At 43.7% G+C, this 24204-nt stretch overlaps 2 protein-coding genes across 2 annotated transcripts; both read right to left on the bottom strand.

Moving 5' to 3' along the window:
* Positions 1 to 774: 774 nt before the first annotated feature.
* LOC136705426 (calcium/manganese antiporter SLC30A10-like) lies at positions 775 to 6830 on the bottom strand. Its single transcript, XM_066678989.1, has 4 exons — positions 6353 to 6830; positions 4718 to 4792; positions 2826 to 3065; positions 775 to 2738 (listed from the first exon to the last, which is right to left on the bottom strand). The coding sequence occupies exons 1-4, from the start codon at positions 6828 to 6830 to the stop codon at positions 2305 to 2307; spliced, it is 1227 nt and encodes a 408-aa protein (XP_066535086.1). The 3' UTR covers positions 775 to 2304.
* An 11261-nt stretch (positions 6831 to 18091) lies between these two features.
* On the bottom strand, positions 18092 to 21507 carry LOC136705427 (protein yippee-like 5). The gene is made up of 3 exons (XM_066678990.1): positions 21340 to 21507; positions 20094 to 20243; positions 18092 to 19557 (listed from the first exon to the last, which is right to left on the bottom strand). Exons 2-3 carry the CDS (start codon positions 20232 to 20234, stop codon positions 19333 to 19335), a joined length of 366 nt encoding a protein of 121 aa, XP_066535087.1. The 5' UTR covers positions 20235 to 20243; positions 21340 to 21507; the 3' UTR covers positions 18092 to 19332.
* Between the last annotated feature and the right edge of the window lie 2697 nt (positions 21508 to 24204).

Here is a 24204-nt window from a genome sequence, read left to right as displayed (position 1 = left end):
AGTTGCCGGGATATGTAAGTGAATCCTTACTAAAAGAGTTTGAAACATGGCCACTCTATGAATCATTTGCTGGTTCATACAGGACCTAGAATAAGAAATTAGATTTTTCTTTTCATGTTGAACTGAAGGGTGGCACGGTGGTGCAGCAGGTAGTGTTGTAGTCACTCAGCTCCAGGGACTTAGAGGTTGTGGGTTCGATTCCCGCTTCGGGTGACTGTCTGTGAGGAGTGTGGTGTGTTCTCCCTGTGTCCGCGTGGGTTTCCTCCAGGTGACTGTCTGTGAGGAGTGTGGTGTGTTCTCTCTGTGTCTGCTTGTGCTTCCTCCGGGTGACTGTCTGTGAGGAGTGCGGTGTGTTCTCCCTGTGTCTGCGTGGGTTTCCTCCGGGTGACTGTCTGTGAGGAGTGTGGTGTGTTCTCCCTGTGTCTGCGTGGGCTTCCTCCAGGTGACTGTCTGTGAGGAGTGTGGTGTGTTCTCCCTGTGTCCGCGTGGGTTTCCTCTGGGTGCTCCGGTTTCCTCCCACAGTCCAAAAACACACGTTGGTAGGTGGATTGGTGACACAAAAGTGTGTTGCCCTGTGAAGGACTGGCGCCCCCTCCAGGGTGTATTCCTGCCTTGCGCCCAATGATTCCAGGTAGGCTCTGGACCCACCGTGACCCTGAACTGGATAAGGATTACAGATAATGACTCAATGTATGTTGAACTGAATAATAAAAAAAAAATTGTTAGTTTTTGAGGATACAAATAAGTGGTCTTTTAAAAATGAACTGTGGTAATTTCATTTTAATTGTATCTGTATTTGGTATTTGCTACATTTCTATATTTGTTTACACTTTACACAGCAACACAAACAACACACATTTGCAATTTACATTATATTCAAGTGTCACAACCAGTTTCAAGTAGTGATTGTTCTCATTCTTGGTCCGAACAGTGATCGTCGAGATATAAAAACAAAGTCATGTTGGTTTAAGCTTAAATAAAAATTTAAAAGAATTTTCAGTAAAAGCTACATTTTAATAAATATGAATATGACTTAACAGTAGTAGGCACTCTCTGGGAAATTTAGCCTGTCTCTTTTTTAACAGTAGCTGGAAAAGTCTGGAAGTTACGTTAGTGCACTTTTCCGCAAGTGATGTAACTACCAGTGTGACCAGCAGTGAGACAAGAACATTGAAAATACAATATACAAAATACAATACAAGAAAGTGTTTTCCTGATATACGCCCTCCATTAGGAACTGCTGGGATTGGACATGTTTTGACTGAGCGATATTGTGTGGAACAGCAATGCTAACAATGCTAAAGCACAATCTAATGCTACCTGCGGCTGGGGAAGGATTTCCTTATAGTGGGGGGTAAACTGCTTCAATAAAATCCTTCAAAAGAACTCATCCGAAGGGTTCTGTTACAGAAACATCTGGATACAGCAGTTTATCAATAACTTTCACACGCTTTAAGTGTAAATTCTATTGATTTTTCCAGTAGGTAAAAAGCAGCTTGTGTTTTCAAATGTTGTCAAAACCTCAAAACAAAATCACCACCTAGTTTCTACACTCACTGTCCACCAGACAGCAGTCATGATTTGGATGGTGGAACATTCTCTCCCATTCGCATTTGTGGTAGTTGCACTGTATGTAATTGTGTGTTGTGCTGGTATGAGTGGATCAGACACAGCAGTGCTGCTAGAGTTTTTAAACACTACACTCTTATCTAATTGGTCCACTTTGTAGATGTAAAGTCAGAGACAGAAGCTCATCTGTTGCTGCAGTTTGTGTTGATCTTCCTCTTGTTCTTCATCAATCCAGCAGTGACACTGAGAGTTTAAAAGCTCCAGCAGCACTGCTGTGTCTGATCCACTCCTACCAGAACAACACACACTGAAACTCATATAAAAGTAAAATGCAACACGATTTTTGAGCTTCTGACATGATTTGAACATTCTATATAAGTATAAAACAGATGGACATGGGTCCAGCACGGTCAGTGTTACCATCCCCAGAGTCCAAGCACTGACTGATTATCTGAAATTGTTCAAACGTATACTACTCAAAGTCCAGGGTGCATCCGAACAAAAGCACAGCAGGTTAATAAATACAGTCTTATGTGAGTGTTGCACTCATAAGTAGAAGGCCCTTTTACAAGGCTCCCTGAGGTGCCTGGTCTCATTTGGTTTGATCTTTTTTATTTTTAATTCTTATCTGAAATCGTTTGAAAGGCTGTGGGCTAGCTTTTCAAAGCCTGGACTCGGGACACACCAGGTCAGGGAACATACCGCGTCTCACTCCGAGAAGCCGGCCCTCGTGCTTTAAAACGTAGTGCTCTGTGTGCGATTGCTGTCTAACTGTTTAGTGTCCTGTTCCCTCAGCAGGGTTGTCTGACCGTTCTCCATGTTCACTGCCACATCTCCAGAAAAAGAGTGTTGTTTCTGTTTGCCGCCGGTGTCTGGTTTGGGCTCCAGAGGGCAGCACGAGAGTTTGAGACAGTCGGAGGACGTACACTGGTTAGTGCAGTGCCCACTGTCCAGCTCCCCCTCGCTGACCTCCAGCTGCACCGTCACGCTGTGAACCCCAGCTTTATGAAAGATGTCTCTGATCTGGGAGTGAAGCATCTTGAACTGGGAGTCGGGAAACTCTGAGGTCACTTTGACGTGAAGAGTGGCCACGTTGCGGTCCTTCACCAGCTCCCACACGTGTACCTCGTGGACGCTGATGACCCCGGGGAGACGACACACTTCCTCCACTATGTGGATGGAGGAGAGAAGCAGGAGGTTGATAAATATGCTGCAATGATTGGAATGAATGACTAAGACTCATCCTTTTTACTCACAGACTGTGGAGAGAGACAGGTCATCAGGGGTCATCTGCAGCAGAATGTTGGTGGTCTCTTTCATCAGAGAAATGGCAGAGGACATGATTATGGCAACCATGATCAGGGTCAAGCCGGGGTCTACATAGCACTGCCAGTTACAAGGAGCCTCGGGCTCCAGGGGCCTAAGGTAGAACAGAAGCGAGGCCACGACTACCACCACGGAGCCCAGCGCATCATTCAGGACGTGCAGTAAAACTCCTGAGAGTGAGGGAGAGAGAGCCAATGAGACGTGTAACACAGCACACAGAGGTTACAACAGTGTTATGTGGTCCGCAGCTTACCTCCACTGACCCTGTCACTGCCACTATTTTGCTTTGGTTGCAAAATAGGTTTTGCAGTAATATCAAATTGTAATATTATTATAATATTGTAATTATAGTATGTTACTGTAATATTTTAATGCATTGTTTACCTCCTATACTCCACAGTTTTAGGTCATTCTGATTGGACCCATCATTAAAAAAATGCTGGACACTTGCTGGTCTTACGTTTCTCCTGAAATGCAGGGTATTAATAGGTAGGTCATTCCCTATTACTGCAGTAACAGCTTCTACTTTTCCGGGAACACTAGCTGTTGGAACATTTCTCTGAGGATTTGATGGCAGCCACAAGATTCAGGTGCTGAGGTCTGGTTCAGATGTTTGATGACTAGTTATGAATAACCATTCATTCATTATCTGTAACCCTTATCCAGTTCAGGGTCGTGGTGGGTCCAGAGCCTACCTGGAATCATTGGGCGCAAGGTGGGAATACACCCTGGAGGGGGCGCCAGTCCAACACACACACACACACAATCACTCACACACTCACACCTACGGACACTTTTGAGTCACCAATCCACCTACCAACGTGTGTTTTTGGACTGTGGGAGGAAACCGGAGCACCCGGAGGAAACCCACACAGACACAGAGAGAACACACCACACTCCTCACAGACAGTCACCCGGAGGAAACCCACACAGACACAGAGAGAACACACCACACTCCTCACAGACAGTCACCCGGAGCAAACCCACGCAGACACAGGGAGAACACACCAACTCCTCACAGACAGTCACCCGGAGGAAGCCCACACAGACACAGGGAGAACACACCAACTCCTCACAGACAGTCACCCGGAGGAAACCCACGCGAAGATAGGGAGAACACACCAACTCCTCACAGACAGTCACCCAGAGGAAACCCACACAGACACAGGGAGAACACACCACACTCCTCACAGACAGTCACCAGGAGGAAACCCACACAGACACAGGGAGAACACACCACACTCCTCACAGACAGTCACCCAGAGGAAACCCACACAGACACAGGGAGAACACACCACACTCCTCACAGACAGTCACCTGGAGGAAACCCACACAGACACAGGGAGAACACACCAACTCCTCACAGACAGTCACCCAGAGGAAACCCACGCAGACACAGGGAGAACACATCACACTCCTCACAGACAGTCACCCAGAGGAAACCCACGCAGACACAGGGAGAACACACCACACTCATCACAGACAGTCACCTGGAGGAAACCCACGCAGACACAGGGAGAACACACCACACTCATCACAGACAGTCACCCGGAGTGGGAATCGAACCCACAACCTCCAGGTCCCTGGAGCTGTGTGACTGCAACACTGTGCCACTAAAAATAACCAAAAGAAATAAATAAATCAAATAAAAAACTCTTACTCATCAGATTTTCAAACAACTGCACCCACAATGTCACGGAGCAGCTCAGCACACTTGAAGGAGAACACTAATTCCGTTATATCAGAAGACTGAATGCAGTATTGTCACACTGTATAAATCCTAGAGGAATGTGAGGCTGCGTGATAAGTGTAGAGTACGTACCTCTTATGTTTAGGGGTTGACTGTCGCTCTGAGTCTTTTCTGTTTTCACCGAGTCGGCCGGTTGTGTGAGTGAGCCTGCGGACGGACAGAACACGAGTGCTGAGCGCACTTTTCTGGAAGCATTCAGGGACTTAAGAACCATTTACACAAATCTGGGGAGGACAATGTGGACATGTAAATAAGGTCAAAAACATCACATTCTGTACTTTTTACATTACTGAATTACAGGGCTGTACACAAATGGGCATGCAAAGACTGGCAAAGAATGGACAGGGTTTGGAGCAGTTTTCAGTAGCTCTAAATACTCCACACTAAACACAGCGGGTATAGCTGTAAAATGCAGCTTTTACATGTGACCACCGTAAACATGAAACTGTGTGTAAATCAGTTATTACTGTTTTTACCGTTGTATAAATTACTCCTAAGATGAACAAAATATTGGCTTACTATGTTAATAAAATGACGTAATATCTCAAAATATTGATTTACTACGATTAAATATTAATTTGATTTTTCAGACTTATTTCTTCAAATATAAAAATGAATATATTAAAATAAATAGTAATATTCCTGCCATTTAAGAACGTGTTTTTTTCTGTATATTATGTCAACATTTCCTCAGCAATATTTCATAAAAAGCATTATTCTGGGCAGTATCTGTAAGCCATAATCATATTTCCCAGTAAACAAGTAACATCCCTGGACGTTCAAAATAGGTCTAAAAGTAGTCTGTCCGTCAATGACATATTTTAAACGTCAGTGGACGTCCAAAATCCATCTTAATAAGTTAGTTAAGTGGTGACCGATTGATAACGTCAGTGGACGTCCACAATGCGTTTTATACAAGTAATTTATTTCGGGACCAATTAATAACGTCAAAAGACGTCCAAAATACGTCTAATATTCGTCTTTTCAATGTCTGTGTTTGGACGTCTTTTCAACTTTCATTTTCAAGAGAACGTTGAATAGACGGCAGTCATTACGTTATTTCAACGTTGAATCAACGGCTAACTGTTTACTGGGTTTGAATAATAGTAAATTTGAAAATATTAGTATTGTAATATTTTGAAAATAAAATATCATGACTTTGTTTCTGGGCTTGAATACAGGAACAAATATAGACGTATTAACTCTTCTACGCAGCGGTTTAAGGGTTGAATGATTTTAATGGAAAACAATGAATAACCGAGTGAAAATTGCTGATTCACGCAAAACGTAAACCGTTTTCAGCGGTCTGCCCGTTTTCCGACAAGTTCCGCCTCTCCTGGGCTGGGATTGGCTAGTGGCGCTCGTGAATGGGAGTTATTAGCCAATCAAGGAGCGCTCTCGAACGGTTTGCCGGAAAAGTTGTGGGGAAAAAAAGTAGGCTAACCTAACGTACATTTCGAAAGACTGAAATAAAACACTGTTTTCAGTGTTTAACTTTTAATTCACACGCAGTCGAAGCCACTTTATGCGTATCGTTCAGGAGAGAAAATGGCGCACACTTATTTTTGTCCCTGAACTGATTTATAAACCGCTATCACTAGCTGTTTGTCTGAAACCGTTAGGCTGTTTGTTGGCGTGCGGCCGAGTACACATCACGTGCAAGCGTTAGAAGCGAAAGGGAGGCAACCGTTGGGATAACACGAGCACCTGCTTCTCCGTTCATGACCACCTTCTCCTCGGTGGCGGGATCCCTCCGCGCTGAGGCGCTGAGGCAGCGGCAGTCCTGGAAGATGAGGAGCCCGATGACGTTGACGGCGAGCCCGAGCGCGCCCACCACCAGCACCACCAGCGGCTCGTCGATGCGCTCGGGGCGGCTCAGCCTCTTCACGGCCTCCGCGGAGATGGAGAACAGCAGCGCACTGAGAAACGCGGCGTTCGCGAGCGCTCCCACCACCTCCGCGCGCGCCAGGCCGAAGGAGTATCGCTGCGAGCCGCGGCGGCGGGACAGACGAGCCGCCAGCAGCCCCACGCACAGCGACACCGTGTCCGAGAGCATGTTGAAGGAGTCGGACACGAGCGCGATGGAGTTCCCCGCGTAACCGGTCACGATCTCCACCACGAAGAACGTCACCGTGATCACGAGCATGAAGATCAGGCGGCACGTCTTCCCCGTGTAGCGCCCCATTCTCTCTCTCTTTCTCTCTCTCTCTCTCAGTAGTGAGTGAAGTTCTTAAAGCACGCGCTCACACTCCGAAGCAAGAAAGCAACGCGCGATGCCTCAGTCCCTTTAAAGCCCTCGGTTCACTCCCTCCTCCATCGCCCCTCCCCTTTAAATGTATTCAAATTTCATCCCTCACCTGTGACAGAGTTACACATCAAAGCCAGACCATGTGTTTTTGTGATTGTGGAGGAAACCCACACAGACACAGAGAGAACACAGTCAAGTGTCAAACCCAACCTCAGGACCCTGGAGCTCTGTTACAGTGCCCCTAACTTCTGTGCCACTCCTAACTCCACTCACTCATAAACCAATGTCACAGGAGTCAGGGGTACAGTTACTGGTAGATAACACACACACACACTTCTGAAACTCGATTGCAGCATGTAATTTTTCTGGTCCAAGAAATGTAAACAAACATCTCCATTACTTTATTACAATATTATTTTATAATTGACCTTTCTATGCTTTCTTTGCAGCGAGACAGTTATGGTCTAAAGGTGTATGCACACAAAAATATACTGTCCATTACTGTCCAAATAAAAACATTCATTCATTCATTATCTGTAACCCTTATCCAGTTCAGGGTCACGGTGGGTCCAAAGCCTACGTGGAATCATTGGTCGTAAGGCGGGAATACACACTGGAGGGGGCGCCAATCCTTCACAGGGCAACACATTCACTCACACACTCACACCTACGGACACTTTTGAGTCGACAATCCACCTACCAACAGTGTGTGTTTGGACTGTGGGAGGAAACTGGAGCACCTGGAGGAAACCCACACAGACACAGGGAGAACACACCACACTCCTCACAGACAGTCACCCGGAGGAAACCCACACAGACACAGGGAGAACACACCACACTCCTCACAGACAGTCACCCGGAGGAAACCCACACAGACACAGGGAGAACACACCAACTCCTCACAGACAGTCACCTGGAGGAAACCCACGCAGACACAGGGAGAACACACCACACTCCTCACAGACAGTCACCCGGAGGAAACCCACGCAGACACAGGGAGAACACACCACACTCCTCACAGACAGTCACCTGGAGGAAACCCACGCAGACACAGGGAGAACACACCACACTCCTCACAGACAGTCACCCGGAGGAAACCCACGCAGACACAAAGAGAACCCACCACACTCCTCACAGACAGTCACCCGGAGGAAACCCACGCAGACACAAAGAGAACACACCACACTCCTCACAGACAGTCACCCGGAGGAAACCCACGCAGACACAAAGAGAACACACCACACTCCTCACAGACAGTCACCCGGAGGAAACCCACACAGACACAGGGAGAACACACCAACTCCTCACAGACAGTCACCTGGAGGAAACCCACGCAGACACAGGGAGAACACACCACACTCCTCACAGACAGTCACCCGGAGGAAACCCACGCAGACACAGGGAGAACACACCACACTCCTCACAGACAGTCACCTGGAGGAAACCCACGCAGACACAGGGAGAACACACCACACTCCTCACAGACAGTCACCCGGAGGAAACCCACGCAGACACAGGGAGAACACACCACACTCCTCACAGACAGTCACCTGGAGGAAACCCACGCAGACACAGGGAGAACACACCACACTCCTCACAGACAGTCACCCGGAGGAAACCCACGCAGACACAAAGAGAACACACCACACTCCTCACAGACAGTCACCCGGAGCATTTCATAAAACAGCTGATCTTTATAGAAAACAAAGATTTCTACTAATTGTCAGTGATTACTACTAAACACTACTGAATACTAGTGATTAAATGAGCACATGTTTGTAGAAGAAACACACATTTAAAATTTCCCTTCAGACTGTATATTCTCACCTCATTAACCTGCTGAATCTGAAAGACAAGAGAGAAGCGTGAAAAGAAGAAACAGAAACTGATGTAAAGAAAAGGCAGCTGTACAAACAGGACTCGTCCTGCAGGTCATTTAAGGGCCACCTTCAATCTGAAGTTCAGGGAAAATCAAAGATAAATATCACCTGAGTCAAACGGATCTGTTTGTAATGGTCAGGAACCTGCAGGTCTATGCATTACCGCATTCATTAAAAAAAATGTTGGGACAGCACTTCTACACAGCATTAAAAACAGTTACAAAGGTCATGTCTTTGTGCTTGACATGTGAGATTATTTTCCCCTTCATTTATGTTAAGTGGCTATAAACATGAGCAATTATTGCCAGCTCTAAGGACACTATCACTGTATAGAACCTGCTGAGCGCCTTCCTCAGAAACCCCAGCTGTAAGGAGGAATGTACTCTACCATTGCGTCATATTAACACACCACAATGAGAAGTTGTTTTAATGTTGAAATGTATATTTATATACACACTTTTGTCTAGTTATTTACACTTCTTTTAGTTTTCATTCCTAAAATGTTCATAGTGATTATTCGCTTAAAAAAAGGATGTCTCTCTTTTGTTTGTGGATCAGTTCAAATTAGAGAACCCACCTCCCTCTGAAGTGACTTCACCAGGACTTATCTCCTGTAGGTTCCACAGCACGGTGCTTGTGTTTCAGGTCATCATCGGGTTCCAAAACCCAGCTTCCCTGTTGTCTTTGTAACATTGTGATGTGTTCTGTCTTAGAGGACGTCTAAAACAACTAATACTCTACATTGGATAGGACATAATCAGACATACATTTCATGTATTCTTAGACAAATTTGTAATGACAATCTTATAGTAATGCAACAGACCACCAGCTGTTAGCGATATCAGTAGAACAGCGATGATGTGCCTCTGGCAGGAGTGATGTCAAAACATCTGGTGAACAATCTACCACTGGTGCACAGCTAGGGATACGTGTATTTAACTTCCTGTAATCTAGGCACAACTACCACAAACCGTGTGGTGTGTTCTCCCTGTGTCTGCGTGGGTTTCCTCCGGGTGACTGTCTGTGAGGAGTGTGGTGTGTTCTCCCTGTGTCTGCGTGGGTTTTCTCCAGGTGACTGTCTGTGAATGAAATTTAACCTTAAATCTGACGTGTAAGAGCCACACTTCATTCAAGTCACATATTTATTTATTTATTTATTTATTTGTTCGTTTGTTCATTTATTCATTCGTTCGTGTATTCATTCATTCATTTATTCATTCATTTATTCATTTGTTTGTTGGTTAATTCATTCATTCATTCATTTATGTATTTATTTATTTATTCATTCATTCGTTCATTCATTCATTCATGTATTCATCCATTCAATTATAAATTCATTCATTCGTTTATTCATTCAGTTATTCATTTGTTTGTTGGTTCATTCGTTCATTCATTCATTCATTCATTCAGTTATTCGTTTATTCATTTATTTATTCATTTGTTTGTTTGTTCATTCATTCATTCATTCATTCATTCATTCATTCATTCATGTATTCATTCATTTATTCGTTTGTTTGTTTGTTCATTCATTCATTTATATATTCATTCATTCATTTATTCGTTTGTTTGTTTGTTCATTCGTTCATTCATTCATTTTTATATACATTCATTCATTTATTCATTCATTCATTCATTCATTCATTTATTCCTTTGTTTGTTTCTTCATTCATTCATTCATTCATTTATATATTCATTCATTTATTAATTTGTTTGTTTGTTCATTCGTTCATTCATTTTTGCTAATACATTTAAATGGGTAAAGAACATCAGACTGAGTGATGAATTTCTACACATTATAAATGTTTGTCACACTCACACATCTGGTTGGTATTCAAGTTGGATAGTCATTCATTCATTTATTCATTCATTCATCTTCTGTAAATGTTCATCCTGGAAAAAATAAAATAAAATGGACATAGACTCAAGCTGAAATATCAGCATAAAATGATAACTTTGTCTTATATAAGCACACACACACACACACACACACGCACTGTACCATTACGTCTAATAAAAGTGTGTGTCCAGCTACAAAGTACAACCCCAGCCAGACTTTACGTGCCTTCAGCTCTTTTCAACACTGTTAAGAAATTAATGATAAACCTGAGGTTAAACCTCCTAGACCTCATAGTGTACACTCTTTATAAAAGTCTTACATTGATTCACATTCGTAACTTATTTGGACAAATGGAAAAAGCTGTCAGAAGTGCGGATACTCGCCAAAACATGAAAAACACCTTCTTGTTCTTACACTCAACGTCCATAAAGTCAGCCCCTCCAGACTTCTCCAGGACCACTGCCTGGTGGGGGATCACTCTCAGTTAATGTGTGTGGATTAAACACACTGTCTTTCACTGTATTTCATTGCGCAAGTGGATGTCAAGAAGGAATACTGAGTTTACGTTGAATGGAAATGTAGTCGCCTCATGTTTCTAATAGAGCAAAAACACACGGATAAACAGTTTACAGGAAAATTGACGACACCTTCATTTTCCATCTCTCTGTGGAATCCCTGATCACACGGCAGGTCACATGACACCGCAGCAGGCCGTGACTTCCCACAGGAAGAGGCCTGACCACTGCATAGTGAGTTCCACATACACAACACTGTTCAGTGTCTAGGGCAAGACATAATCATATTTCATCATGATATTCAGCCTGCAGTGGAGCATTGGAGTGATATGGAAGTGTTGCAATTTGAAAACGTACAGAAACAAAACATGACCAAGTAATGGAAACTCTTGGTGTTTCTGAGGCATGTGGTCAGCCTGTGATTCACAGCAACCCAGAGGTTTGGTTTAAACCTAGGGCACTGAGATCCTGGAGCTGTGGGGCAGTGACACATCTGTAGCACCACTGTGTCTCCCTCACAGTAAAGACGTTATCAATAACTTATTGCATATTTTACATTGTATATATATTTTCACAACCGCACATCTGTGTCCTCAAATGATGCCCCCCAAACTGGCCGAACTCATTCATTATAAGTGGTGTGTACAAACATTGGGTAACGATCTCGTTGGATGAAAATTCAGAACAGTTTCAAACACAGGTTTTGTCTTCCAAAGTGTGAATAATATATGGACACCCAAGAAGTGCGTGAGGCAGGACGGATGTGTCCCTGCTGGACACGGGGGTGGGGCAGGAACCAATCAACCAAACCCATCACAAGACACACGTACACATACACACACAGGCATGCTCAGGCCTACTGTGTTGATCAGAGTGACTCAGCTGTTCACTGAGAAGCAGAGGTAACCATAACACGGCGAATACAGGTCTCTAAAGACTGAGAAACCCAATAACACAGCCCTGTTCACCAGCCCTGAGTCACGTTCACAGTCAGAGCTCAGAGAACCCACTTATTTATTCATTACCCACCCCTTTCAAACCCACAGCAATAATCACACACACACACACACACACACACACTTCAGTTCTGCTTTATCAGAATGACTGTGGCCGTTCTGTTAAATAATCTGTTGAAAAGTCTCTGTTAGGGCACCTGCAGTGAGTCGTATGACAACTGCACAATTATAATAATGATTAATACAAATTCAGATTATTGGTAAATAATTGCTGAATTGAATATATTGAGGGAAAAACATTAATATGCAATGTGCCCTGTACATATTGCATATTCAATTTATATATAAGGGTGGTGCAGCACGTGGTGTCGCAGTCACATAGCTCCAGGGAACTGGAGGTGGTGGGTTCTAGTCCTGCTCCGGGTGACTGTCTGTGAGGAGTGTGGTGTGTTCTCTCTGTGTCTGTGTGGGTTTCCTCCGGGTGACTGTCTGTGAGGAGTTTGGTTTGTTCTCTCTGTGTCTGCGTGGGTTTCCTCCGGGTGACTGTCTGTGAGGAGTGTGGTGTGTTCTCCCTGTGTCTGTGTGGGTTTCCTCCGGGTGACTGTCTGTGAGGAGTTTGGTTTGTTCTCTCTGTGTCTGCGTGGGTTTCCTCCGGGTGACTGTCTGTGAGGAGTTTGGTTTGTTCTCTCTGTGTCTGTGTGGGTTTCCTCCGGGTGACTGTCTGTGAGGAGTTTGGTTTGTTCTCTCTGTGTCTGCGTGGGTTTCCTCCGGGTGACTGTCTGTGAGGAGTGTGGTGTGTTCTCCCTGTGTCTGTGTGGGTTTCCTCCGGGTGACTGTCTGTGAGGAGTTTGGTTTGTTCTCTCTGTGTCTGCGTGGGTTTCCTCCGGGTGACTGTCTGTGAGGAGTTTGGTTTGTTCTCTCTGTGTCTGCGTGGGTTTCCTCCGGGTGACTGTCTGTGAGGAGTGTGGTGTGTTTTCTCTGTGTCTGTGTGGGTTTCCTCCGGGTGCTCCGGTTTCCACCCATGGTCCAAAAACATACATTGGTAGGTGGATTGGTGACTCAAAAGTGTCTGTAGGTGTGAGTGTGTGCAACAGACAGACATCATAACAAAGGAAAGATGTATGGTACTTGGAGATTGAATGCAAAAGAGAAAAAGCGAGTTTTAAGTTGGTACATAAAAGAAGTCAGAGAGTTTGGCCGCCAGATTTGTGAGGGAAGAGAGTTCCAGAGACAGTGAGCGCCCCTGGAGAAAGCTCCTAGGCTGCCAAGATTAGAAGGGGGAGTGGGTAGTCGGCCAGCAGCAGGCGATAGTTGTTTAAGACCAGGTTCTTTGGAGGATTGGTGTTACTGCTGCAGTTTTGTAGATTGAGGGTGCAATGACTGATTAATAATAGCTATGAGGTGGGGGGCCAGAGAAGGTATACAGGCTTTGGTTAATGGTGTAGGGAAGCAGTCAAGGCAGCAGGCTGTAGTTTTACATTTAGAAATAATTGTTGAGAATGAGCGAATCAGAAACCTGCTCGAAAGCAGAGAAGGAAACGAGGTCAGGAGGGAGAAGGGCTGAGTAGATGGAGAGGTACTACAGGCTGTGGAAGTATTGAGTGAGTCAGTAATTTTAGTCATTATATGTTCAAAGAAATGAAGGGAAAGGTCAGAGTTCAGAGGAAGGAGCTACAATGCTGGGTGTTTAAAAAGTTTAGAGACAGTTGAAAACAACTAACAAGAGTTAGCATTACATCCAGTTACAGTACAGGACGGGTAACTAGATTTGGCAGAATGCAAGGCACCTTTGCAAGCACTAATATGTTGAGCATATGCATCAGCATTGACCAAGGGCTTCTCTCAAGTCGGCGACCAGCCTGCTTCAAGGCACAGAGGTGTACAGCAGATCAGCAATGTACCACGGAGAAACTGTTTTTGTTAGCGGCTAGCAAGAGGCTAGCAAGGGGCTAGCACTGCAGCATGACCCTCAGGAAAGGAAGGAACTGTATGTAAGGTAAAGGTTTTAGAGATAGCATGAGGGTTCAAACTTCAAACTCCTACACCCCTTTACGTTTTTGCAGATAGCAAATAAAACAGACACTCCAGGGCGTCTGGTTTCTCTCACCACTGCTGTGCAGAACGTTCTCTAGAAATCTTGTGGGGAAAGAAAGTGAAATGAAAGCTCTGACAGATCAGTGAATAACTACGATGAGTGTCAGAGAGCCCACACTAAGAAAGCAGCTGTGTTTCTTGTGAGTGTAAACACTGCTGACACATCAGTGTGAGAGAGTTCAGCTGAGTTTTATTATTAACCATTTCCTTTACACCATCTCACTTAGCGGAGTACATATACAACAGTTAAACCCAGGTGAACTTCATGAACTTAGTGATGTAATGATGTGCATGAGAGAGAGAGAGAGAGAGAGAGAGAGAGAGAGAGAGAGAGATAGAGAGATATCCTTTATCTTATATTGCTCATTGCTATCAGTGATCACTGATTTGAATCATCAGGCAGTGCCCAGACAGTGAGCATATATCGGTCCACTGTCATAAAAAGGCTGGCACACCACTGACTGTAGACCACTGCTGGTCCACCATCGGACCACTCAGATTACTGTCCTGTACCAGATATAACTCATTTATAATCTCCTCAAACAGATTTTACACTCACAGAGACTTTTATTTTGAAAAACACACTAATACAAATATTACCAACAACTCTGAGAGATATAATAATACAAATAATTATGCTGAAAACGTTGACACTGTGCTGTTTTAAAATTATGTACTATTCTAATTTTTAAGACTTTCTAAGGTAGGTGTCGCAATCACACAGCTCCAGGGACCTGGAGGTTGTGGGTTCGAGTCCCGCTCCGGGTGACTGTCTGTGAGGAGTGTGGTGTGTTCTCCCTGTGTCTGCGTGGGTTTCCTCCGGGTGACTGTCTGTGAGGAGTGTGGTGTGTTCTCCCTGTGTCTGTTTGGGTTTCCTCCGGTTGACTGTCTGTGAGGAGTGTGGTTTGTTCTCCCTGTGTCTGCGTGGGTTTCCTCCGGGTGACTGTCTGTGAGGAGTGTGGTGTGTTCTCCCTGTGTCTGTGTGGGTTTCCTCCGGGTGACTGTCTGTGAGGAGTGTGGTGTGTTCTCCCTGTGTCTGTGTGGGTTTCCTCCGGGTGACTGTCTGTGAGGAGTGTGGTGTGTTCTCCCTGTGTCTGCGTGGGTTTCCTCCGGGTGCTCCGGTTTCCTCCCATGTCCAAAAACACACGTTGGTAGGTGGATTGGCGACTCAAAAGTGTCCGTAGGTGTGTGTGAGTGTGTGTCTGTGTTGCCCTGTGAAGGACTGGCGCCCCCTCCAGGGTGTATTCCCGCCTTGCGCCCAATGATTCCAGGTAGGCTCTGGACCCACCGCGACCCTGAACTGGATAAGGGTTACAGATAATGGATGAATGTAATGAAGGAAAAACAGTAAATTGAACTGTGTATGGAAAAGTGCTAAAATTCAGTTTAATCACCAGTGCTCTGCCCAGAAAACACTGGTCCGCCGTCTCCTTGTCATCAGGGTGATGACAAATTAAATTTGAAATGAAGTGTTGTTAATAGAAAAATTGTGATAAAAAATGACACTATTTTATCTCACAAATAACCCTCAGTTTTAAAAATCTTATTTACACTAAACCCTTTCATAAAAGTCACTATTTTAAATAACTTTCAGAAAGGTTAAACCATTCAGATGAGAGTTCTTATTACAACCAATAATTTTCGCTTCCTAGCGACAGACCAGTCAAGGTGCCAGTGCTGACCTCTGACCACTGTTGAGTGCACCTACACCAGAACTAGACATGGAACACTGGCCATGTCAGAAGCATCGTGTTTTCCTCTACATCGCATGCGCTTCAGTGACCTGGAGAAGAGGTGGCATGACACTTTATCAGAAAAATGGCAGTGTGTTCCTCTGGGCTGTGTATGCGTGGAGACCTTGGGTCAGCGTCATTCGCGTGTATTTCATTTGACCACATATTTAAAGATGGCTAGATGATGTGGAGGTACAAGGGAAGGATACACAATATCAGGCAGGTGGTTTTAATGTTATGGCTGAACAGTATATAAATTACATGTTTCCCTACACACTTTTTCTACCAAAGGATTTCAATGTATAAATCTCCTCTGAGCCCAAGACAAGGCTGGAACTGTTCCCCACAGCAAAGCCTTAGCCACGAGGTCAAGGTCCTAGCAGAGACCTGCTGAAACGTTGGGGGTTGAGGCTGTTAGCGGAGACCAACACAAACTGTTTAAACTGTGGCGTGTGTGTCCTGTTGAGTGGGGAGTTTACAGTTTATAGAAGCTCACTTCATCATGACATATAACGTATGGTGTAAATGGTACTGATAAATACACAGCTGATGATTTCTATTCAAGACAAACGTCTTCACCAAGAACTATATTTCTTGTTATAATTTATGATTATATATATTTTAAGTGTCACTGACACACAGCTCCAGGGTCTAGGGTTCCTGAGTTTGAGACTCAGTTTTGGTCACTATTTGTGAGGGGTTTGGTGTGTTCTCCATTTATATATGCATGGGTTTCCTCCGGGTTCTCCTGCTTCCTTCCACAATCCAGAAGCACACGTAGGTATGTGGCTTTAGATCCAATGTGACTCTACTACAGAATGTGAATGTATTCATTCATTCATTATCTGTAACCCTTATCCAGTTCAGGGTCGCGGTGGGTCCAGAACCCACCTGGAATCATTGGGCGACACAGGGAGAACACACCACACTTCTCACAGACAGTCACCCGGAGGAAACCCGCGCAGACACAGGGAGAACACACCACACTCCTCACAGACAGTCACCTGGAGGAAACCCACACAGACACAGAGAGAACACACCACACTCCTGACAGACAGTCACCCAGAGGAAACCCACGCAGACACAGGGAGAACACACCACACTCCTCACAGACAGTCACCCGGAGGAAACCCACGCAGACACAGGGATGACACACCACACTCCTCACAGACAGTCACCCGGAGGAAACCCACACAGACACAGGGAGAACACACCACACTCCTCACAGACAGTCACCCGGAGGAAACCCACGCAGACACAGGGAGAACACACCACACTCCTCACAGACAGTCACCCGGAGGAAACCCACACAGACACAGGGAGAACACACCACACTTCTCACAGACAATTACCCGGAGGAAACCCACGCAGACACAGGGAGAATACACCACACTCTTCACAGACAGTCACCTGGAGGAAACCCACGCAGACACAGAGAGAACACACCACACTCCTCACCGACAGTCACACAGAGGAAACCCACGCAGACACAGGGAGAACACGCTACACTCCTCACAGACAGTCACCCGGAGGAAACCCACACAGACACAGAGAGAACACACCAACTCCTCACAGTGAATGTATTTATTCAAATTTTAAATATAGTATTAATACAGTTTTGATGGTCACACATATTGCTGTAATAAAGAATGTCAAAGCATTAACGGAAATGCTGCACTAACAGTGTATTATAATACTATTTCCACTATTTGTAATGACTCATCCTATGGCTGGTCCACCTGCTAAGCCACTCATTGCCACCAGAGGGAGGCACAGATCTCCTCTTCAGTAATTAAGAACAATCAGTAGCAGCTGTGCCTGCCCCTACATAAGAGGTGCTCTATCGCAGCTCTCTGCTTAGTCTTGTGTTCTCTTTCCAGAGCGCTGTTATAAGACTAGCTGGTAATTCGGTAAGCCCCTAGAGTTTACTCCTGGGGCTCTCTGTCCACTCGTTTCCCTTTGGCTTACCCCAGTCTGTCTCCTTGGAACTCTTCCGGAGCTTCTAAGTCTGTTCTGAGACAGAGCTAAGTTTTGTTCTTAAAGACCACTTTAATTTCTGATCACTGTTTCACCTCCTAAAAAAATCCTCTGTTCATCACAATGACGTTTTATAGAAGCGTAACATCCCTAAAGCTCGTAACTTTTCACCTTGGCTTTCATTTCGAACAAATAGACCTCTGACTATGCCATGAATCTTTGCCTCTGTCTATCCTCCACTGCTCGTCTACAGCTTGAGAGGATTGGCTTCTTAGGCTTATGATGTAAGAAATCCTAGCTGTCTGAATCTGTGGTTTCAAAACAGAACTGCTCAGCTATGGAGTTGAGATGCGATTCTAGCAGGGAAAGATGACTCAAGGGCCTCATATGAACAACTCGTAGCCAAAAGCTTGCGAAGTAAACAGCCAGGGTCCTACAAAATGGTTCCTAAAGACACTTCAGTTTATTAAAAAATAACTACAACCAACAAGAAACAAAACCAATGTAAATAAACTCTTTCAAATACTTTTATGCAGCAAATAAGTGTAAAAAATTCACACCAAACATTTAGACATCTTGGTATTTGTGTCATTCATTGTGCTACTTCTCAGTTTTAAAACCTTGCTTTTTGAGTGTCTCGCTAAATCTCAATGGGTGGGGCTTAATTCCAGCAGCCAATGACTGATTATATCCCACCTTCCCATTTTTAAACGAGGCCAGGGCCCAGAAGCGAGGTGGTTTTGGAACTGAAAGTGAGACAGAAGTATAACTGGGGGGAACAAGAGCAATGAAAAGCACAAATACCAAACACTTGCATAAGAAAATACACTCTTTATAAACCTGTCTTCAAGAGTCTCATTATTAAAGGTCCCTTCTTAAATGTAATCTCTTTGGTTCTAAAAATGTGGGCCCTACTTTGACGCCATTAGCACAACGCAACTGCTTCGTTTAAAGGAACCTTTCATGGTGTGATCAGTGGCAGTTTATCTTCATATCACTAATGGAAGATGGTACAATTGTTCCTTTAAATAAATAAAAAGCTGAAGTTATGCTCGATGGCACCATCCCAGTGTTGGAGTATGGTGTTGTATTTTACTGTGGTCTGGGAGGTTTTCTACTATTGACCTGTGAGAATACATTCAACTTTGGACATGACAGAGCCACTGAAGAACATTCCTGAACTTGCCCTAAGAAAGATCACACGTGTTTGAGTCTGAATAATGTCCTGACTCCCAGTCTCACTGTGGCCATTATATTTGTTTACTGACTAGTCCTTCAGCACTCGTGGCTTAGGCTCAGTTGTTGGAGTGAAGGGTACCTTCTGGGTAAGAACACACACATTGAGAGGTTCCTGGTCAGAGCTATGAAACATTAAACCTTGGTACACCAGAGCGAAGGGCGGGTATTTTTAAGGAAAGATCACCAGTAGAAACAAGGGCCTGTTTTTTCATGATGCGTCTGAGGGGATGTGCTCTTCAAAGCCCTCGCTCTCTCTCACCAGTGCCCTCTCCAGAATGACACGACCCTCTTTGTAACGTTGACTGTCCTCTGTGGCAAACTCGTAGATCCAGCCCAGTTTACTGTTGCAGTTCTTACAGCTAACGTCCCGCACCATGTGTCTTCCTGTCAACATCACACGATCCTGCACCTCACTGTACTGGAGGTTCACCACCTTCACAAACAAAAGAGAGATGTACTATAACATCTATTAGTACACAATTTGGACATAGGATGCTATAGAATCATTACAGTGCATTGGAGAATAACCTATGACACCTTTTTAGATCATACACAATTAAGGTCGCCACTTACTTTATATCAACAAGGATATTTATCCCTCTACAGACACAGCTCAGTGCCTGAGTTAGTGTTCATTCTGAGTTCTGATGGTTACTTTTGCACCCAAGATCCTAGTTCAAATTCCCTCATTGCTGCCCTCTTCATATCCTTTTGTGATCGGGAAACACTTGCCCTTGATACAATATGGCGGCTTCCAAGATGGCGGCCATGTTCCGGACGTAGCATAAAACAATACTTGTGGTGTTCAGATAAGACTCTCCTAGAACGTTCTATTCTGTACTAACCCCACATTAATAATGTTATACAGTATTGATTTGTCACTTTCCCTGTAAAACAGTACTGAATGTGCTGATACTCCAGTTTGCACAGAGCAGAGGTGTTTTTGTTTCTACATGTGCAGATTCATGCCTTGTTAAAGAGAAAGGCTCTTCCTGTGGCTCCAGTGAAGCGCGTAGAGATGAGCTCTGAGCGGTTGGTGAGGATGGTGTCACAGTTGGCGCAGGAGAAGAGCCGAGTGCCCCCAATGTGGTCCAAAAAAATGCGTCCCATGGCACACTCCTGTGGAAAATAAATGCGCACACTGAATAAACAACTCATGCCAATGATATAATGCCTTGCAATTTGATGTGAAATGCATTCACCAGTCCTTGTGCCCTGGACTAACTGCTCTAATGTGTTTACAAACCCTGACGTCATAAACGGGTAAATAGTGGCTCGGTAGGACATGCTAGGCTAACTCTCACTACTCATGGCAGGAAAAACAGAAAAGGGTGCTTTTTAAACATTGAAAATCGTGAAAAGAGATGAGGATATTGCTTTATTCCTTCTCCATAAGTGAGTGATAGTGACTTCTGTTTCAGGTTTGGGTAGGAACACAATTTAAAAAGTGTCTAAAAACAAATCCCTTGAGGTATAAACAAGTTTCTGTGGTAATTCAAACATAAATTAGTTAGACTTCAACCACAGTCATTTCTCCTCAAACATACTGATTTCTGATGCTGAGATTCTGAACGTCAACGCACCAAATGTAACTATAGTTCCCCACAATTGTAAACACTTTTTTATTAAAAAAAAAAAATGCTTAAGCTGGAAAATACTCAATGTGGTTTTAATTATAAACGGATCCATTTTAACTGTTCAGTGGGGTGACAAATGAATGTGGACACCAGCTCATAGATATTTTAAATGAATTAATGGTATTTATAAATGGTATTTATTTATTTTTTTAATCTATCTGCACTGACTGCTTCTAGACTGTGAAAAGCTTTTACACTTTATATAAATATATATATATATATATTTAGGAATCTAATGGCATTCTGCCACAAGATGGAGCTCCACAATGGAGCTTTTATCCTCAAAAGACCTTGGATAATTCAAGAGGTGGTTTCGTAAACTTGTTTTATGAAATGGCTCCCAATGTTCTCTCTCATTTACAAACCACTAGATTCTCTTTATAAAAAGCGAGTTAAACTTACGGTATTTTACAAAATATTAAACACCGTTAGCCACGTATAAAACAAGAACGTCCCTCACCTCCAACATAACACTGAAAAATTAATCGAAATCCTTGATAGTCTTTTGTTGGCGGTTATTCTCCGCGACAGTTAGTGAATTACAGCAGCTAAACCAAGCACAGTCAGAGAAACCTCACCTTCTTTCAGCCTCGTCCTGTAGACACGTCTTATGTGGCTGTGTTTGTCGTTAGGGTCGACTTTGGTGACTTTGTTTAATCGTTTGATTCTTAAACAGAGCACCGTGTCACTCTTTCTCCTGTTATTTTTGTTTTGTTGTTACAGCTGGCTGGGGAACATCCGGGCATTCTGTGACGTGGCACTGAACACGACGTTTTGGGTGTAGCTCATTTTTAAATTTCTGTTCCCTATCTAGTGCCCCAGGTAGGTCACGAAATAACGGCTTATGCACCATAATAGTGCACTATATTAGGCTTCTGTATTAAACTGTGTATTAAGTAGGGCTACACTGTGCACTCACTCTAGTTTCCGGTAAAATATCATGACTTACGTAGTGCACTTTGTAGGGAGGAAGGGGTTGAGTTGGACTTTTTTCTTCCGCCCCCAGGGTTTTCTTTTTAATTAAACAACATTGTACATATTCGCTATCATGCGATAATTCGTGATTTCTTTCACTCAGTTTTTGTGGAAAAAAAATAAAACCCTCAGACTTCTCTTAAGAGGACAATACAAAAACAAAACGTATAGAGTTGAGGGATATTCCTTTTATTTCTAAAGCACATTTAAAAAAAAAAAAAAAAAAAACACAGAAGCTAGCCAAACTGCTGTACAGTAAAAATGAATAACATATATCTTTTATATATTGGTCATGTCAGGTATAACATGCAGTTTCTTAAACACCCAGAGGTTCCCCCAGAAAAACTAAAAAGGCCCTCTACTGTACCTGTACTAACCTCTCTTCCAAGTAAATCCTCCACTGTAAAGTTTATTCACAATTGTTGGGAGGGGAAAAAAAAACTGGTGCAAGTAAGGAGGCTAACGACGGCAAAAAACACTGAAAAATAGCACCTGGGTATTTTGTAAGGAAGGCTGTTTCCAGGGAAGTACTACACATCAGCAACCCAAAGAGATGTCAAAGTCATCATGATTTTAACAGGAAAAATCAGACCACGGGAGAGCATGATGATTTCTTGTAAAGCATTCAGAGGCATGTTTCCGCTGATAAAAGTATGGTACCGTCAAAGCTAAAACAAGGCTGAAAATGTACAGGAAAAACAAGCCTCTAGTGGACAAACTGTCACTTGACTCTTATGACTAGCATTTTCTTTCATGAAGCCTGGTATATGATACATAGTGCACTGCAACAAGTTGTAGTAATTTGAGATAGGGCTCCGGATCCATCACGATGCTGAACTGGATAAGCGGTTGCAGATGACTAACGAATAATAACATGAGACAGATCAGAGTTGGACCTTTTTGGATTCTGAAGTGGCTTGACATAGAGGCCTCTGTTTGCTTCACTACTGGTAACAAGAAGGCAGAATCAAGCAGATGAAACCCAGCAGGTCAGAACTTCCTGTGGTAGTCCCACTATAACGAGTATATGGGTGGATTTGACTTGTTTCACAAAAGACTTCAGAAGTACATCACCCACAAACACTTACAGGTGGTCAAACATTTTCTGAGCATGTCTGTTGTCAACTTCTACAAGGAGTACTGTGAAGCATCAGTGACCAATGTCACCCCTGGATTTCAGGAGGAGACTAAGAGCAGAGCTGTGCAGTGTTGATCCAGTGACTGCACCAGTGTCAGAACGCAAGGTTGTGCTTGTTCCTCAATGCAGCAAATATGGAAACAGGTAACACACAAAGGGGGTGTAAATGCTGTGATGTGCCACCGTGTGGAGCTGTTTTAAAGGCCTGCTTCAGTAAATGGCGTTCCCGGTTGACATCTCCTTAGGCCTGATATCAAACCTTAGACTAAAGGTTTATACTTTAATTTGTTTAATGCATTTAGGTGTTTTTATATTGTTTCAAATGTACTTTTGTACTTGATGTTCCCAATGTGTTTGGAAAATTGGAGCGGATCAGTGCAACGTCTGCAGTAATGGAACAGTCTGTTGTGGTGAAAAAGAGCTGAGCCAAGCTGAAATTAGTTTCTTGTGTCTGGACACTTGAGACGGGGTGAGTTCAGATATTAGGGGCATGACTTGGAGTGGATGCACACCCAGGCGTACAGACATTTAAATGGAATAACCCCCGGAGTCTGAGGGTTTATCAGACTCTCTGGTGTAGTCTGACATGAATTGATTGTTTTTTTTTTTAAAAAAGATTACACCTCCCAGTAAACAATTAGCTGTTGATTCAACATTGAAACAACGTATTGACTGCCGTCTAATCAATGTTTTCTTAAGGTTGAAAAGACGTCCAAACACAGACATTGAAAAGACGACTATTAGATGTATTTTGGACGTCCATTGACGTTATCGATTGGTCACCACCTAACTAATTAAGAAGGATTTTGGACGTCCACTGACGACAGACTACTTTTTAGACCTATTTTGAACGTCCAGGGACGTTCCTTGTTTACTGAGCTCTCATATATTGAGGAAAATATAGTCTTACACATTCTTTTCTTCAGAAGAATCTCTACAACGACAATGTTGAATTAAGTGTCATACATCTATATTTTGATTAATTTTACTCAACTTAGGTTTTTGCAAAGTCTATTTTCAAAGGTGCTGATATATTGTGGGGAAAAAAACAATTTCTAATTCCTCGCCAAGACTTTTGAGGTCAGAACTTTGTAAACACAGGTGTTGGCAACACTGCTGATTCTATTTTTTTTTTTTTTTTTATAAACTGTATGTGGTTATATTTTTGGAGCATAATCAATGTGAGGTGCATGCAAGCGTAGACATCACTCTTCACACTTCCATGGAGTTTTTGTTTCTTTCCTTGTGCTTCCTGCAGTATGCACAGGTCTTGCGGCCAGCAGTAGCTTTCATGCTTTGGCCAGTGACATCACTCCCAGGATCCAGCAAA

This window comes from Hoplias malabaricus, chromosome 8 (assembly GCF_029633855.1).
Source record: "Hoplias malabaricus isolate fHopMal1 chromosome 8, fHopMal1.hap1, whole genome shotgun sequence".
In the NCBI taxonomy this organism is placed as follows: domain Eukaryota; kingdom Metazoa; phylum Chordata; class Actinopteri; order Characiformes; family Erythrinidae; genus Hoplias; species Hoplias malabaricus.
Note: the sequence above shows the minus strand (reverse complement) of the source record. Positions and strands in the feature narration are given on the sequence as shown.